The sequence below is a fragment of the Podarcis gaigeae genome (genome assembly GCF_964106915.1).
Source record: "Podarcis gaigeae genome assembly, chromosome: 15".
Lineage (NCBI taxonomy): Eukaryota > Metazoa > Chordata > Lepidosauria > Squamata > Lacertidae > Podarcis > Podarcis gaigeae.
In genome coordinates, this window is record NC_139692.1 from 35,102,353 (window position 1) to 35,119,486 (window position 17,134).

The 17,134-nt window shown below is 44.8% G+C and overlaps 1 protein-coding gene across 10 annotated transcripts in view; it reads left to right on the forward strand.

Annotated features, from left to right (window-relative positions):
- The window catches only part of AUTS2 (activator of transcription and developmental regulator AUTS2), a 676,911-nt gene that overhangs the window by 240,232 nt on the left and 419,545 nt on the right, over positions 1-17,134 (forward strand). For all 10 annotated transcript variants that reach the window (XM_083714336.1, XM_083714341.1, XM_083714339.1 and 7 more), the window contains one exon: positions 11,917-11,952. In XM_083714336.1, the coding sequence (XP_083570462.1) occupies positions 11,917-11,952 (36 nt within the window). The remainder of the gene's footprint in view (positions 1-11,916; positions 11,953-17,134) is intronic.

A 17,134-nucleotide genomic window follows, 5' to 3' on the forward strand; every position in this document is an offset into this window, starting at 1 on the left:
CTCCATGTTGAATCATTGCTTTACATGTGTACAATGGCTTAAATTCTCATTGTTCCTCTTTCAAACATGCAAGCCAGCCATTTTGTTATACAGTGGTACCTCTAGATGTGAACGGGATCCATTCCGGAGCCCCATTCACATCTAGAAGCAAACGTAACTAGTGATGGTATGTCTGCGCACGTGCGCGTCACTTTTCGTCACTTCTGTGCATGCGCGTGACGTCATTTTGAGTGTCTGCACATGCGCAAGTGGCGAAACCTGGAAGTAACGCGCTCCATTACTTCCGGGTTGCCACAGAACGCAACTCGAATGCGCTCATCCCGAAGCACATTCAACCCGAGGTATGACTGTACATCTTGGGACCAGGATACCTGAAATATTGTCTCACCCCTAATATACCCATTTAATCACAGCAGTCTGAAAATATTAATGTATAATACAACTGTAAATACTTGGCAAGCATTATTAATTATTTCTATGCAATTTCACACACACATTACTTTCCAATCAAAACTAAATTGCATCAATGTAGCCAAAATATCTTTTGAATCCCCAAGTCATGTTAAAACTTTTTGGCAACCCCTCATTTTTGGAATTTGAAAGGTGAAAAATTCAACACACCCTAAAATTGGATTGTTTCTGCCTTTTATATAAGCCAAGTTCCATATATTTTAATTCTCCGTATGTTCGAAATTCTATTATTTTGATGTATTTTACCAGGTTTGCAACTGTATAATAGCATTTGTTGTTGGCCTCCACCATAGCATGTGGCACCCAAGAAATTGCCCAGCAGCAAATGAGGCCCTCAACTAGATGAATCTTGGTTCTGTTCTATAAGGCTTTTCTTCACTGGTTTAGGCACTGCAAACAGTGAAGGCTGGTCCATGAGGGCACTGCCTTAACAGCCTCAGTCTGCTCTTAGCTGGCTACCACTGCCCTGCCTTCTTCCTTACTTCTAGTCTAGAGGGTGGCCCTGGCTGGAGGAGGATGGGGACAAAACTAGAATCAACTGACTCTGCCTGTCATTTCCTCAGTAGCCTCCTTGCCCTGCTCCCTACCAGACCCAATGGGCACCAACCACTAACAACCACAATAGAACTGGCACATTTCACAGAAATCATAGAATTGCAGAGTTTAGAATACAGGAATAACAGCTAAAGAAACCCTGACAGATGGCCATCCAACCTCTGCTTGAAAACCGAAGAAGAAGAAGAGGAGGAAGAGGAAGACGAAGTAGTGGTGGAGTAGTAGTAGTAGTAGTAGTAGTAGTAGTAGTAGTAGTAGTTTGGATTTGATATCCCACCTTTCACTCCCTTAAGGAGTCTCAAAGTGGCTAACATTCGCCTTTCCCTTCCTCCCCCACAACAAAAACTCTGTGAGGTGAGTGAGGCTGACAGACTTCAGAGAAGTGTGACTAGCCCAAGGTCACCCCGCAGCTGCATGTGGAGGAGCGGGGACGCGAATCCGGTTCCCCAGATTACGAGTCCACCGCTATTAACCACTACACCACACTGGCTCTCTTCTGAAGGTGAACAGCTCTTACTTTCAGGAAGTTCTTCCTCATGATGCCTTAGCTCACATGTGTAGGCTATGATACCACACAGATGAACACTTAACAGCAAAAAATAACAGCTCAGTTGGACTTTTCTTTCCCCTGGTTTGGGGTCACCTAATCCTAGTCATTGGCCAAGAGGTTGTAATTCCATTTTGAGCCAATAAGATTGCAGCCAACTGGCATTCCTATGTATGAGGACATGGAAACAGCCATGTGGACCAAACCATATATTTTTTCTAAATAAAGAAATATTTCATGAGAGGTACCAAAGATAAGCTGAGAAAGTGGATCGTTTTTCAGACAAAACTGAAAACAAAAGTTTGGGACTTGAGTGGTTTTGGCTTGGCGTTCATCTCAGCAGCCGGAGCTTTGGAAATACCTAAGTTCTGGAGACTTTTGTTAAAATCACAAGAACTGACAGCCCTGGGATAAATGGGGTGTGGGTAATTGTAATCCATCCCCACCAAGGAAAAGCCTGATCTGTCAAAAAAGCTTGGCACCATCTCTGCTAATAACAATCCTTCACACACTTTGCTAACATAGCAGTAATTTAAGCATGCTTTTCCTCCGCAGCCTCACAATCTCCAGCTTGCTGGTGACTTTGAATGAGAGACATAACAAGCACGCGAGGAGATAAATATCTTGCTAGCCAAACTTGTGGTGGCCTCCAGCCTTTTTGTCAGATTCTTTTTGTTATGAAAAGTAAATAGTCTTCTACATTTTCCTCCAGCTCAATCAAATGAAGAAATATTGTCTGCATTTCTTAGCAACATTTTGTGAGGTTTCCAACTTGTTGCAGCAACAACAAAAATCCCGTCTTCAGACGGGATTTGGAAATTGTTTCTGTTTGGTGAGCCTTCCTGGGATGAGAGATGGCTCACCGGTTGACTCCTAATAAAAAGGGGAGATGGGAATTTTGCTAAAGAATATGCAAATAGCAGTATTGGTTCATTGAGAGTTATTAGGGAGAGGGATTGTCTGCCTTTGAGGGATGAAGGAGCACTTATGATCCTTTATATGGCTGCCAGATTTGGGCCACATTCATACCATACACTTAAATCACTATTATAACACTTTAAATGACCATTTCTTCCCCATAGAATCATGAGAAGTGTAGTTTGTTTAGGGTACTGAGAATTGTTTGGAGACCCCTACTGCCCTCACAGAGCTAGAGTTTTCAGAGTTCTAAGTGATGGGGGTTGACGATTAAACCATCAATTGATTGATGGTTAAACACAATTCGGTGAATTGTAGCTCTGTGAAGGGAATGGGGAGGCTCCTAGCAACTTTCAGCATTATAAACAAACTACGCTTCCCAGGATTCTTGGAGGAAGCCTTGGCTGTTGGTTCAGCAACCTCTGGTGGGCCAAAAGTTCCCCACAGCTGTCTTCCATTGTGGGTGGCCTTGTTTGAAGAGAGGAGCTTCAGCCAACCCAGGCGATCTTGTTCCTCTCACTAGTGGCAGAGGTCAGCGTTGGCTTCCCCGCACACCAGCAGTCTGAGAGCAAAGGTCAGTTTGAGTCAGGTATTCTTCCAAGCTCTCTACAGCCACTCCTTCTCTAGTCAATAGCTGAGGTCACATTGCCCTGATGTTCTTCCTGGGAGAGTCAGGTTGCAACCTTTGTTCTTGTGGTTGATGACCCAGTGACATAGCTCCATCCGAGTCCCGTTGCCGAGCAAGCAGGGACTAGCTAAGTTCCCGAGGAACTCTTGCCTGAGAGCAGAATCCACATAAAAAGTCAGACAGTCCAGAGGTCAGGGATTCCAGATGGTCACAGAGCCAGGGCTCCAGTCCAGAAGTCAGGGAATCCAGATGGAGACCAGGAAGCAGCAAGGTAGGGCCAAGAACTGCAGGTGTTGTTTCCAGCATCTGACTGCTGCTGAGAGCTCTATTTTAAGACAGCCAGAGCCATCTGGTTCTCATCAGTGCCTTCTCCTCTGCAAAGACTGATGGATTCACTTCTCCCCCTTCAGGTTGCTGTTCATCAGGTCAAGCTAACTCCTGGCCCATGACACCCAGACTAAGAAACTTAGGTTGCAATAAGAAACCCAGGTAGAGTAAGAAGAAGCAATTTTAATAGTAAATACCCAGTTGGCTGAAAATCTCACGAGCTGGCAAAGATTGTGGCTGTGTTTCCACCATTGATTGGCGACAGCTGTGGAGGCAAAGTCAATCTTCCTAAGTGGGTGAAGATGAGAATCGGCAGAATAATGTCTTCCAAACAAGCATCCTTGTGTTAAGGGAGGCACAGGCTGCAAAAAAGGCACAAACACAGTGGAGGAACTCCGACTGCATTCTCCGAAATGTCTCTCAGAGCAAGCCTTAGATGGGTCATGGTTCTGATCAAATATAGATTTTATCTCTCCCCCCCCCGTCCCCTCGCCTGTAATTCAGTCAGAGAGAGAGAGAGAGAGAAAGAGAGAGAGAGCACATCTCTGAAATAAATTAATGAACAGAAAACTTGCCCTCTGGTAGATTAAGGGCAATTAATTAGCCAACAGCACTTGACACCATGGTGATGAATCCATGTTGAGTCCCCTAAACCTTCCTGCCCACTCCCCTCTTGCTGTATCTCTGCTTCTGTTGGCTTTGGGTGGCGGGGAGGATGACAACTTGTTTTCTGCTCTCTGGATAAGGCTGCCCTCAGGGCTTCAGAGACGCCGGAGCTGTCAGCCCTCCCCTTCCTTATGTAAAGCAGAGCGCTGTCGCCAATTTCATCTCATCAAAATCTCGCCTGCAGTAGAATTCGCTCAGCTGAGATTTTGCTCTAAGGCAAGATGGCTGCTCCTTCTGTTTTTCCTCAACCTGGAATTTGAGTCAGCCCAACATTCTCTTCCTCTCCCACTGTCACTTGTTCGTATTTTCACGCATTTAGCACATTTTTGAGTCTCTCTCCCTCTCCCTCTCTCTTTCTTTCCCTCTCTCTCCCTTCCTTCCTCCCCCCTCCTTTTTTTATTTATTTATAGACTCTCATCTCCACACATCGGTTCTAGAATATTCTAGGGCATTAAGGGAATTTGCTAATGGAGCATTGGAAATTGCGTTTAGAGCTAATGAAATATAGAAAATGCCACAGCAAATTGGGCATTGGGAGACAGAGAGAGAAGAAAGTAAACAATTAAATGAGGGCAACACCAAGGCTCTGTGTTTGGCTCTTGTTACCAATCGTGGAAGAGATCTGTGAATTAGTGGAAATCGCTCCCTGGAAACATTAGCTTAATGTACAGCCACTGTCAGAAAAGCAAACAATGTTAGGGATTATGTGGTGAAAGGGGGCAGGAGTGTTGTCAAAAATTGGACTATTGGCCTATATTGGCAGTGTGCTTCCATTTTGGTGATTATTCATAGTTTATGACATTCCACCACAAAAGGAGTGGAATAGGTAGCACAAGCACACACAAATACACATGTTCCATAGAACAGAAGGCAAAAAAATAAAATTAGCTGCAAGGGGGAAAAGGTGTCCCCTGAACTACAGAGAAGGCAGAGGGGGCCTGATCCTTAACCGTGCATATCAGCCCCTTAGTGACTGATTTTAGCAGTATGATTTGCTTGAAATTGGGTGGAGGCTGAGCAGATGTGGCTTGTTAATTTCATTTCAGAACCATCTAGTCCACACTTTGAGCATAGGAGTGGCTGTGCTTGCTCTATAGAAGCAAACCAAAAAAACAAAAACAATAGGTGAACCTGATGATTGTGCCATTTTAGCCTGGTGCTCAAGCAAATGTGTGAGGGCATGAATTATTTGGTGGGTGTGAGGTTGCCCCTGTGTGTGCTGGCTCTGCCCCAATATCCCCCCATGCACTGGTTCCAACTCCTCCAATCCCAACGGCCATCATTTCTGCATGAAGGTCAGAAGGGAGATCAGCCAAATGTCATTTGAAGCTGTCTTGCCAACGTGAATGTGGGGAAGCTTCAAGGCACAACTGGCTGAAGAACTGACCTCCCCACTGAATGAATGGAGGCCAAGAATGGAGGGGTGTGGATGGACATAAAGGGTGGTGCCAGGACATGTGATCCCTAAATCTTTTCTGCCTCTACACAGCTCACTAGGGCTATCGTTGAGTCCACAATAGCACTGTTGGGATGCATTTATTATCTGCTGGATGTGTACATTCATATGTTGCTTGAAGCCCCCACTGATCAGTTGTTGAGCTGTAACTCCATGCCCACTTCCTGCAGGGATTGACCGTGTGTCCCGTTCCCCTTGGGAACATGATTTCACAGTTGATCCATCTCTATCTCTACCTGCCCCATGTTGTTGTTTAGTCGTTTAGTCATGTCCAACTCTTCATGACCCCATGGACCATAGCATGCCAGGCACTCCTGTCTTCCACTGCCTCCCACAGTTTGGTCAAACTCATGCTGGTAACCTCGAAAACACTGTCCAACCATCTCGTCCTCTGCCGTCCCCTTCTCCTTGTGCCCTCCATCTTTCCCAACATCAGGGTCTTCTCCAGGGAGTCTTCTCTTCTCATGAGGTGGCCAAAGTACTGGAGCCTCAGCTTCACGATCTGTCCTTCCAGTGAGCACTCAGGGTTGATTTCCTTCAGTATGGAGAGGTTTGATCTTCTTGCAGTCCATGGGACTCTCAAGAGTCTCCTCCAGCACCATAATTCAAAAGCATCAATTCTGCGGTGATCAGCCTTCTTTATGGTCCAGCTTTCACTTGCCCCATACTTAATGTCCAGTTTTTTTAATGTCCCCATACTGAATGTCCACTTTATGGTCCAGCTTTCACCTGCCCCATACTTAATGTCAAATACATGGCAGCATGGGTGGGGAAATGGTCTCACAGGCAAAATAGGGAGCCTTGGCCAGGTCTAATTGGGTCTGCAGGCTGGAGGCTCTCCTTCATCCCTTCTCTACACAGAGTAGGCCCTTCAAACTAGAGATGCAAGGGACTGATGACCTACTCTATGTAAAACATGCACTTGACACATAACACTAGGGTATCAAACATGGTACTCTCCAGACGTTGTTGGGATCCAACGCCTGTCGGCCCCAGCCAGCACAGAGATGGTGAGGGATGATGGGAATTGTAGTCCAGCAACACCTGGGGAAATTCCTGTTTCTTTCCTAACTCCCTATGACTGCCTCTAGGGGAGGAGACATAGCTCAGCGACACAGCACATGCCTTATATGCAGGGGACCCCAGGTTCCACCCCTGACACCTTCAGGTAAGTGTATCAGGTAGCAGGGGAAGCTGAGCTCCTCCAGATGTTGTGGGATTCCAACTCTCATCAGTCCCAGCCAGCATGGCCAATGGTGAGAAATGATGGGGATTGTGGTCCAGGAACATTTTGAGGGTGTCATGTTGGCTGCTTCTGCCACAGGCAAATGATGGCTGCAAGCAGTGCTTTTTTTCAGCCACAGCATACCAGAACTCACCTCTCAGGTGGGCTCCATTATGGGCTGGCACTCTTCCTAACAGCTTTACATATTTTACATACTTCTGAGAGGCCCCAAATTTCAAGTCAAAATGGAAGCTGGCCAGCTTGTGCAAGTCTACACTTTTTAAAAAAGATCTATGACTCCACCTAGCTCTAGCCTCTCTGAGCCGCAATTGGTCAAGCTACAGGGTGGGGCCAATTCGTATTTGCTTTTCTTCAATCCGTCTCCCATGTATCAGCAGCAGGTTTTAAGCTTTCCAGACAGGCCTCTACCATTGCACGCACACACGTACGTTCGCATGAGGACCCTTCCAAGCTGCCTGAGCCAACTGCCTGATCTAAAAGAACAAGGGAGGCCAGGACGCATGTATTTGACCTGCACCAGAACCAGGGGAGACCTCCAAACCAGCTAGGGAGACACCTTACCGTAGTTTTTGCACCTCCACGGGCGATGAATGTGGCTGTTGTCAAACTGGTATCTGTTCAGGGCTGCCCCGAGTCGCCCGGCGACTTACTATGACAACCTCGTGGTGAGTACCGGCACCTATTTTCCTTGCAAAATTGCACTGGCCACAAGTGTAATAAAAGTAGTGTGTCTCGGAGCTCCACCAAATTCTTCTACCACCAAGTCCGCCCAGTCTGCTGTATGACAGCCAGCTCACAATGCACATGCGGGGCTGCGAGGGGGAAGCGCCGCATGTCGCCCCTGTTTTCTTCCGATGTGCTTGTTTTGTGTTTGGGTATGTGCGTATCCGAGGCCGGGCGCTCAAATGCTTTGTTGCATTATGTTAATTCCTCGGCAGTGCAATCAAATTCATGTCGTAATTAAAGCTGTCAGTTGGAAGGCAAACCAATGGCTGCGAAAACACAGCATAACAAATGAAGTGAAAGGCTTCTGCATGTAGCTATACAATGCTTCGCCAGGCATGAAATTAAATAAGTAATTTGATGTTGACATCAGAAATTGAAATGATACCCACTGTTCCTTCATTCTGTCAGACCTGCATAAACAATGGCCAGAACAAACAGGAGCAGTGCAAGTTGCTTCCCCACCCTGATCCCTCTCGTAATTCACAATATATATGCAAAAGCGGTACAGCAGGCCCACTAAGACCTGAAGGGTGTAATTTCTATGGGTTCTTGATGAGCTGCTGAATACAGGAGAGCTGCTTCTTTTGCATCCCAGGGCCAAAACACTCCTCACTTTAAAACAGCACAATAGCCGAAAGCCTATTGAAATTCGTCTGGTTGGATGTAATTTGCGGACTCAAAGCCTTTCTAAGATCTGTGTTTCCTGTTCTGCTTGTGGGTGCCTGAATCAACCATCATGTGTGTGTGTGTGGGGGGGGGAGTTGTTTTGTTTATGGTCGGATGAGAAACGCCCCAATTCTCCCACAAACCAAAACACGATTATCATACAAAACCGAAGCTTCTCTGAATTTTTGCAACGCCGTTTTCCAGGCAAATGATGTGTGAAAAAAGAGGTGCATGTTAAGATGAAAGTGTGCCTCAAAATACATACATTAGGGAGGGGGGAAACATAGAAAGGTGCTACATATTAATCAAAGGCTACATACCAAAAATGTACATGTTAAGAGAAGTTCACACTAAACAGCTGAAAACAACTGTCATGAAAATTTGCGAGCATGTTAGAGTGAATTTCTCCCAATATACATTTTTTTGGTGTGACTAATAGACACACTTTTTCAAGTAACTGGGAGCCAGCGTGGTGTGGGGGTTTTAGCATTAAGCTAGGACCAGGGAGGCCCAGGCTGAAAACCTCATTGAGCCAGGATACTCATTGAACGACCTTAGGCCAGTTACGCTCTGTCAGCCTAACCAACCTTACTGGTTTGTTGTGAAGATAAAACAGGAAAGGGGGAGAACTGTGTATGCCACCTTGAAAGATGGGATATAAACATAATAATATTGTTTCCCCTGATAGAATACACTTTGTGTATGCTAATTTCACTAATCTGTGCATTTCTGTGCATTTTTGCACACCTTGTGGGTTGGGAAATGGCGTACCATAATTTGGATAGGTGCACATTTTGAAGGACAGCTGTGTTTCACGTCACATGTTGGTTTGGGAAGTGTGAATTAGGTACTTGCTCATTAAAATGCAAATAGAATCATATTTGCACTGATGAAGCGCTATGCACCAAATAGCAAAATGTTTTCTGATCCTCTTAACACCTTAGGGCAGCTAATTGGGATCTCAACTTGCAGTGAAATGGTCCACTTCTAATGTTCTGTCCCCTTAAGTCTGATTCATGCTAGTGAGGGACCACTTGCCTTTTTGTGCCATCTCTGGGGATTCATGTGGAGAAACCTTATTGTGAACCATTGCAACCAAGCCGCCACTACTGCTTCTCTCTCTCTCTCTCTCTCTCTCTCTCTCTCTCTCTCTCTCTCTGCAAAAATATGTATTAGGCATTTTATCTAGTTTTCTGGCAGTTCCCTCACTGCAAGAAATGAAGTTACAGGGAACAAGGCATAGGGCCTTCTTGGCAGTGGCACCCTCCCTGTGGAATGCCCTTCCATCAGATGTCAAGGAAATAAACAGCTATCTGGCTTTTAGAAAACATCTGCATTGGGACATTTTTAATGTTTTTGGGTTTACTATGTTTTTATATGTACTGTAAGCTGCCCAGAGTGGGCAGCCAGATGGGTGGGGAATGATAATAATAGTAATAATAGTAATAATAGTAATAATAATAAATACAGTCATACCTCGGCTCCTGAACACATTGGGAGTCAAGCGTTTCAGCTCCCGAACGATTGAAAACCAGAAGTGAATGTTCCAGTTTTTGAACGTTCTTTCGGAAGCCGAATGTCTGACAAGGTTCCCGCGGCTTCCGATTGGCTGAAAATCCGATTTTTCTGATTGGCTGCTTCCTGCAACCAATCAGAAGCTGCGCTTTGGAAGTCGAATGGACTTCTGGAATGGATTCTGTTCAACTTCTGAGGTATGATTGTAGTCTGCAGGCCTTTTAAGACAAAATTATCAACTGTTTTCATTTAACTCTTATTTTTGCAGGTGTACCACAACCTCAGTACATCCAAAAATGTTCACAGAACTGCTGTAACAATTGTTTACTTTTCTTGCCACCAATTCTTCACCGAGGGGAAGAAATCAAGAACAACTCACTAGTTGAAAATTAAGAATAAGCTACAACAGTATTATTATAGTTTGTAACAAATGGTTTCTTGTGTTTGTTGCCACAAAATGTAATACAAGTTCATCTAAATTCTAGTAATGTATTTATGATGACTTATAGCAGTATTTCCCAAACTTGAGTCTTCAGCTGTTTTTGGATTACAACTCCCATCATCCCTAGCTAGCAAGACCAGTGATCAGGAATTATGGGGACTGTAGTCCAAAACAGCTGGAGACCCAAGTTTTGGGGGAAATGACTTAAAGCAACAAGATTGGCTTTATGTTCATATTGTTCATTGACCATAGCTGTGGACCTAAAACACCAGCATGATGTAGTGGTTAGAGTGTTGGACTAAGACCTCTGAAACTGGGGTTCTGATCCACACTCAGCCTTGAAGCTCACTGGGTGACCTTGGACCAGTCATTGTCTCTTAGTCTACCCCACCTCACAGAGTTGTTGAAAGGGCAAAATGGAGAGGGAGGAGAACCATTTGAGCCCCTTGGAGAAAAAGTAGGCTATACAGTGGTACCTCAGTTTTTGAGCGTCTCAGAAGCCAAACGTTTCGGTTTTCAAATGCTGAAAACCCTGAAGTAGTGCTTCCATTTTTGAATGCGCCTCGGAGGTCAAACAGCTTCCACTGTGTGTTTTCCAATTTTTCCAACTGAACTTGCAGCCAGCCCTTTGTGCCTTGGTTTTCAAACGTTTCAGAAGTCGAACGGTCTTCTGGAACGGATTATGTCTGAGAACTGAGGTACCACTGTAACTTTAACAAATACATTAATAAAACGAAACAAAACTGACCTTAAGTGAGAAAAACAGCTTTTGACTCTTGCTGTTCTCCTGGGGATTGACAGTGCAGCCCCAACCAAATATGCAGAAGCCTATTTTGTGAGTTCACCTGCAGAATGGACCGTTGATGGTCTTTCTCTAATAAGGCAGAGAACTCATGCCAACTCATGCTCATTTAAAATTTTCAAGCTTTCCCCCCAGATGTTGAAGTTGTGCACACAGATTTCGCACGGTAGATTCAAATTGTCTCCTAACAACTCTCAGCACCCTTAATGAACTACAACTCCCAGGATTCTTGGGGGGGCTGCTGTGATGGTTTAAAGTGGTGTGATAGTGCTTAAAATGTGCAGATGGAGCCTAGGAAAACCAACTGAGCTAACATTGGGGAATAAGTTGACAAGCAAACTCTCATATGTTGCAGGGGGAAATAAAGAAAGAAGTGACATCCATTCATCCAAACCTACAGGGTCATTTCCCTTTGAATGCTGTTTGTCTAGGGATTCTCAGCCACCCCCATCTCCCACTCGCTCTCCTCTCCTGCCCGCCCCTTCCCTGCCACAAAGCTAAGTAGCTGGAGTCCAGGGCATCGGATGCCAGCATGTCATGGAGGTTGGTTGATGTGTGTCTATTTAGTCTCAGCATAGGCCGAAATGCCATCATTAATTCATTACCCAGCTGCCTGTCAAATAAATTGGCAATTACACCCACCGCTGGAGTCTGGATTTTCAGTAAATAGCACGTTACTGTCGGCGAGCTGTTGAGAAATGTAAAAAAAAAAGGGGGTGGAGGAAAGAGTAAGGGAACGGAAGTGTGTTTGTTTCACTAGTGGATGACAAGGGACAAACAGTGTTGTGTTGATGAGAAACTTGATTTATTTATTTAAAAAGAGCTGGTGATGAAAGATGCAGGTTGAAGAAGAAGAAGAAGAAGAAGAAGAAGAAGAAGAAGAAGAAGAAGAAGAAGAAGAAGAGAGGGAGAGAGAGGTCTCTGATGTATCTATTTTGTTTTCTCTTCCAGAGCTCAGCCCCATCCAGCTTGGGAACAGGCTACTTCGTAAGTGGATTTCGACTTTTTAGATGGATGTTTTGGAAAGGCGTAGGAGATGTCTATACACAAATTCTGAGTCAAATCACCAATGCCATAAATATAGCCACATATTCTTTCATTGAGCCTTCTGTGAGACCCTGGGGGTGGGGGTGGGGTACTTACGTATCTGCGATTGATCTTGTTTACCTCTCCAATGCTCGACAGAACTGAAATAAAATTAATGGAATGGAATGTGAAGCTGATGGATTTTGGTCAACTGTTTAAGTACCTGCAGATACATGGTGGTAGAACAACAGGGCTGCAACCTTCCTAACACTTGTGAATTCAGTCTCCCAAACTCTTTTTGGGGGGTCTGTGCCCCCTCTATTGCCTGGCCCACCACTGCCCGGGTTCCTTGCTGTTTTCTCTCAGAACCACACACCACCTTTCTTATACCTCTACCCAAATGTCTATACTTTTCAGCCAGTGTCTCTGCACCATTTTGTCTCCAGCTCTGCCCCTACTTACCTGTTTGTTGTTGTTGGTTTTTTGCTTCCTGTTTTACTGCCAAGAGTATCTCTGGCATATTGTCTAGCTTACCCCTCGAACCAGCTTGCTCTTCCTGACCCAGCTGGAACCCGAGACATTCATTTCACTTCCCCCAAAAATTCCTGAGGGCACAAGGATGGTTTCTTTATGGTCTTGTTTCGTTTAACTGCATTACTCTTTATAATGTTTTGACTCTGCTATTTTTGTACTAGCCAAAGCTGCCATAGCTCAAATAAGATGCTTTGGTTATAATTGTCAAGTGTGTTGATGGCGGTAGTTTTGGGTTTTTTTATGCTTAACAGAATTTTGGTTTAAGTCAGTTTTCCCCCACCCCCACCAGCTTTCCCCAAACTCACTCTTTTTTATTTTTTTTTAAATGTATGCATTTTTTTAAAAAATGTGTGATTTTGCCTTGGTTTGCAATGTATACCAGATGTGGAATGCAACAGCAGGCTGTGTGTGTGTGTGTGTGTGTGTGTGTGTCTGTGTTGGGACAATATACCAAAATGGTACACTGGGCATTCAGTTCTGGAGAACGTGGCTATTGTATTCTTGGAGTCCTGAAAAATACAAATGTGAAATGATATTATTATGAAGTCTCACTTTTCAAAAATGTCAGCAGCGTGGGTATATCAGTGAAACCTTTGTTGGTTGTTGGCAGTGTCTTCTCAAAGGGGAATATTTAGAACTTTCCTTGCTGTCATATATACATGTGCACATTTTGGGGGTGGGGTATGCAAACCCTTGGAACTGGATTAGGTGATCCCAGCAGCACCCACCTCATCTCCTGTGTAGCGGAAAGCAAGAGTTTTGCTCCCTATCGATACAAAACCAAGGAAACAAGCACTCCACCTGAGGCCATTTCTAGGGCTCTTGTGAAATGCTTCTCCTCCATTTTACCCACACCCCACCCCTCATTTGTGGATGTTGAAAGTGGGAGAGGAGTAAAAAGATTTTGGGAGCATGCTTCCTGTTGTTCATTGGATGTTGTCAGTGTTTTCTCTTTTAAAAAAACTTTGTTTTAGAAGGGAGAGTGACCCAAAGTTAAGCAGTGAGCTTCATGGCTGAGGGGTAGGGCCTAGGTCTTCTACTCCAGCACTATAACCACTGCACTCCTCTGCCTTTCGGTGCTGTTGCAACAGTACTGTAGAGCAGGCATGTCCAATGTGAGAGGAAAGGAAAATGCAGTGTGGGGGTGTCGATGTTCCACATTTGGGATGAGACTGGATAAAAGGAGAGTGCCTTTTCTTCCTTCTCCATACAGAGCAGCTTGTGGCTTAATCAGCTGTCACCTCCATTTTGGTGATACGTAGAAGAAGGCGATGGAATCAACCGTGAATCTATACTAAGGAAAGAAAGGTTTTTTTCCTGGCCACCAACAACGCCTTACCCCTCACCCCTAAAGTGAAGAAGTTGAAGAATGACAATGGGAGAGTGTTGTAGATCACTGCCAGGTTTTGATACTGTATAGTAGAACACAGCCTACTTGAAGTTGGTCATGCCTGCTGTAGAGGAAGGCAAAGCCAGGAAACCAGGCATAGCTTTAGGTTTATGTAGTGTGTAAGTATAACTCTGTTGAAACTCTTTCTGAAGCCTTTTGTCCATGTAGAGTCAACCTGCCCAGTTTATGTTCATTGGACGACACTAGCTTCTAACCTTCAATCTTCTAACTTGTTCTAATATGAGAACCACGTGGGAGACAAGCAATCTTAGGACCAAAGGGGGTATCAAGATATCATGTACTCGGAACTTGTTTTTATTTCTTCCTCTGCAAGGATCAGCCTCAGACCTAGGAAGAGAAGAAGCTGCCTTCTACTGAATCAGATTATTAGTCCATTTAGCTCAGTACCGTCTATGCTGATTGGTGGTGGGCTTCCAAGGTTTTGACTCTAGGAGTCTCTTCCAGCCATACCTGAATATGCCTGGGACCTTGTGCATGCCAGGCAGATGTCCTACCACTGAGCTACGCCCCTTCCTTACCATCCACTGGCTAAGCCAGGGGTGAGGAACCTGTGGCTTTCCAAATGTTGCAAGATTACAGCTCCCATCAACCATGGACACCAGCCATGTTTGCTGGGACTGAATGGAGACAGAATCATAAAATCATAGAACTGTAAAGATGGAAGGGATCCCAAAAGTCATCTAGTCTAACAGCGCTACCCGTAATGCAGGAGTCACAGCTAAAGAATCCCTGACAGATGGCCCCCCAACCTCTGCTTTAAAAACTCCCTCCCGATGGAGTCTGTTCCACTATCAAACATCTCTTACTGTCAGAAAGTTTAGTTGGAATCTCCTTTGTTGTAATTTGAATCAATTGGTTTAGGTCCTACCCTCTAGAGTAGCAGAAAACAAGCCTGCTCAAACTTCCATGTGACAGTCCTTTATATATTTGGAAATGGCTATTATATCTCAGTCGTCTCTTCTTCGGGCTAAACATGCCCAACTCCCGCAACCAATTACATCCTGAGGACCACAGGTTTTCTACCCATGGGCCTAGCTATCCACTTATTTACTCATTCACTTCAACCACCTTGAGTGCTCTTCTTTTTAACCTTCACATCACTCCCATCTACAGCAATGGGACCTACCTATAGACTCTTAACTGGCTTCCTAGTCATCCCGCCTTAGTATTTGCCAAAATGTCAACAGCCTCGTTTAGACCGACTCTCTCTGTACCGTTCGTCTCCTTCACAACAACACCTTTTCCACCAACAGCCATCCATCCGTCTGTCATCAGTTACTGAGGAAAATAAACTTTTTTTAGCATCCTGGGCATGGTCCACACCTCCTGAAAACAAGATGAGGTGTCAATAGCTGCAGCTGTCACGAAATCTGCAGACCGCTCAAGCTGTCAATAACAGACAGGCTGTGTGCTAACAACGTGGCACTGTCTTTTCTTTTCCCACCCCTGCTGCCATTCCCAAAGCATGGGCCACTTTGTGTGAGTGCAGGCAGGCTGGTTCTTTCTATCTATCCATCTCTCCTCCCTGCTTCCTTCCCTTCCCCCATAGGAATTCACATCTTCACTCTTGGGAGATCATGGTGCCTTGAAATGGGTGGTGCAGCATCACCAAAATTCACATTGCCATTTTGGGTTCCAAATATTCAGGTGTATTATGAAGTGAGCCTCCTTTCCCCTCCAACTTTATTTACAGCTTCAGCTAGAGATAAACGGAACTGTCAGTTTCAGTACTCTTAGTTTCTCATGCTTTGAATCTTAAAATTCATTTCAGTTCTCTACATTTTGTCATCTATATATACATTTAACCCCCCCCCCCATCATTTTGGTGTGAATTTCTCATAATAAAAACATTTCCTAGAATGATATTTTCATTTTTATGCACATTACACCCTAATCTAGCCATCGCTTGGTTGGCGAACTGCATTGCAAAATTTGGATAAGTGCAAATTTTGAAGGCTAGCTGCGTTTTGGTTCCCCCATGATTTCAGAAAGGGTGGATTTGGTAGTTTGGGCTTCAAATGCAACCCAAATCAAATTTCTCCCTAATTTTAAAATCTCAAATTGTGTAGTTTGTGTAGTGTGTGTAGTTTGCAGAGCATTGTCATATATAATCATCCAATTCCAAATGCAAGGTGAAAAATTCTGCCCATCACTGTTTGCACTGGGCTCCACCACACTGGCTTCCCTGTGCACATCTGAATATATGCACACCCAACATAACCCAGTCACAGTTTTAAGACTTAGAAGTCCTATTGATTTTACTAGGAGAGCTTTGCACATGCTTAAATCTATTAGCACTATCTGCTTCCACCATGGGGGTCAGCTACCACTCCCCTCTTCCTCTGAGAAGAAGCCTGGAGTAGATTCTTCCAACCAAGGTCCTGTTTCAGGCACATGGATTTATAAACCAAATGTCGGGACGCTGTCAGCAGCTCCCGGCTGGTTGTCTAAGAAAGTATAAAGACAAGGAAAGGTTTCTTACAGTCCTTTTTTATTTTAATCATTACAGAGAGAGGCTATAGAACCCAGCCTCTTGGATAATGGCACCCTGAGTGAATCTCCACCCTCTTCTCTCCCACTTCCTTATTCCTCATTCTCATCATCTCCTCTATGTGTGCTGCTACATGCCCTCTGTCTTTGAGCTCTTTGCTCTCCTACTTTTAAGGCTCGCCAGGTTTTGGGAGATGGAGGGTCTGGAATGCTTTCTAATGACAATGTGTCAGCTGGGTGTTCTTCTGGCTCTCCCATAATTTCCCAACTTTCCCCCTCATCTGCCTCTGAGCTGCGACCTCCCTCAAACCCTTGTTATAAATCTATACTGTCTTCTTCTTCCTCCTCTCTGGAAGGGTCAGGATGGGGAGGCAGTCTCCACCATTCCTCCTCTGCCCAGTCCCTGACCCCTAATAAGAAAGAGGTACTTCCCAGCCTCTTTAAGCTGGTTGTGCCCCCACTCATCCTTCTTCTTTGTAGCACTACCTCCCCCCACTTTACACTGTGGGCTTTGCTAGTCCCCTATTTGGGGGCCGAGTAGGAATTCGGTGTGGGGAGTCCGTGAACGCTTGACAGTGGGGCCACAGTGTGCATGTCAGGTTCACATATCCAAGGGTCACATAGCAAGGAGGGAGAAATTCTTTCTAACTCCTTGCTGTGTGGCCACATTTTGCAGCTGTAAACATGCCCGGGAGATTTAAAAAAGGA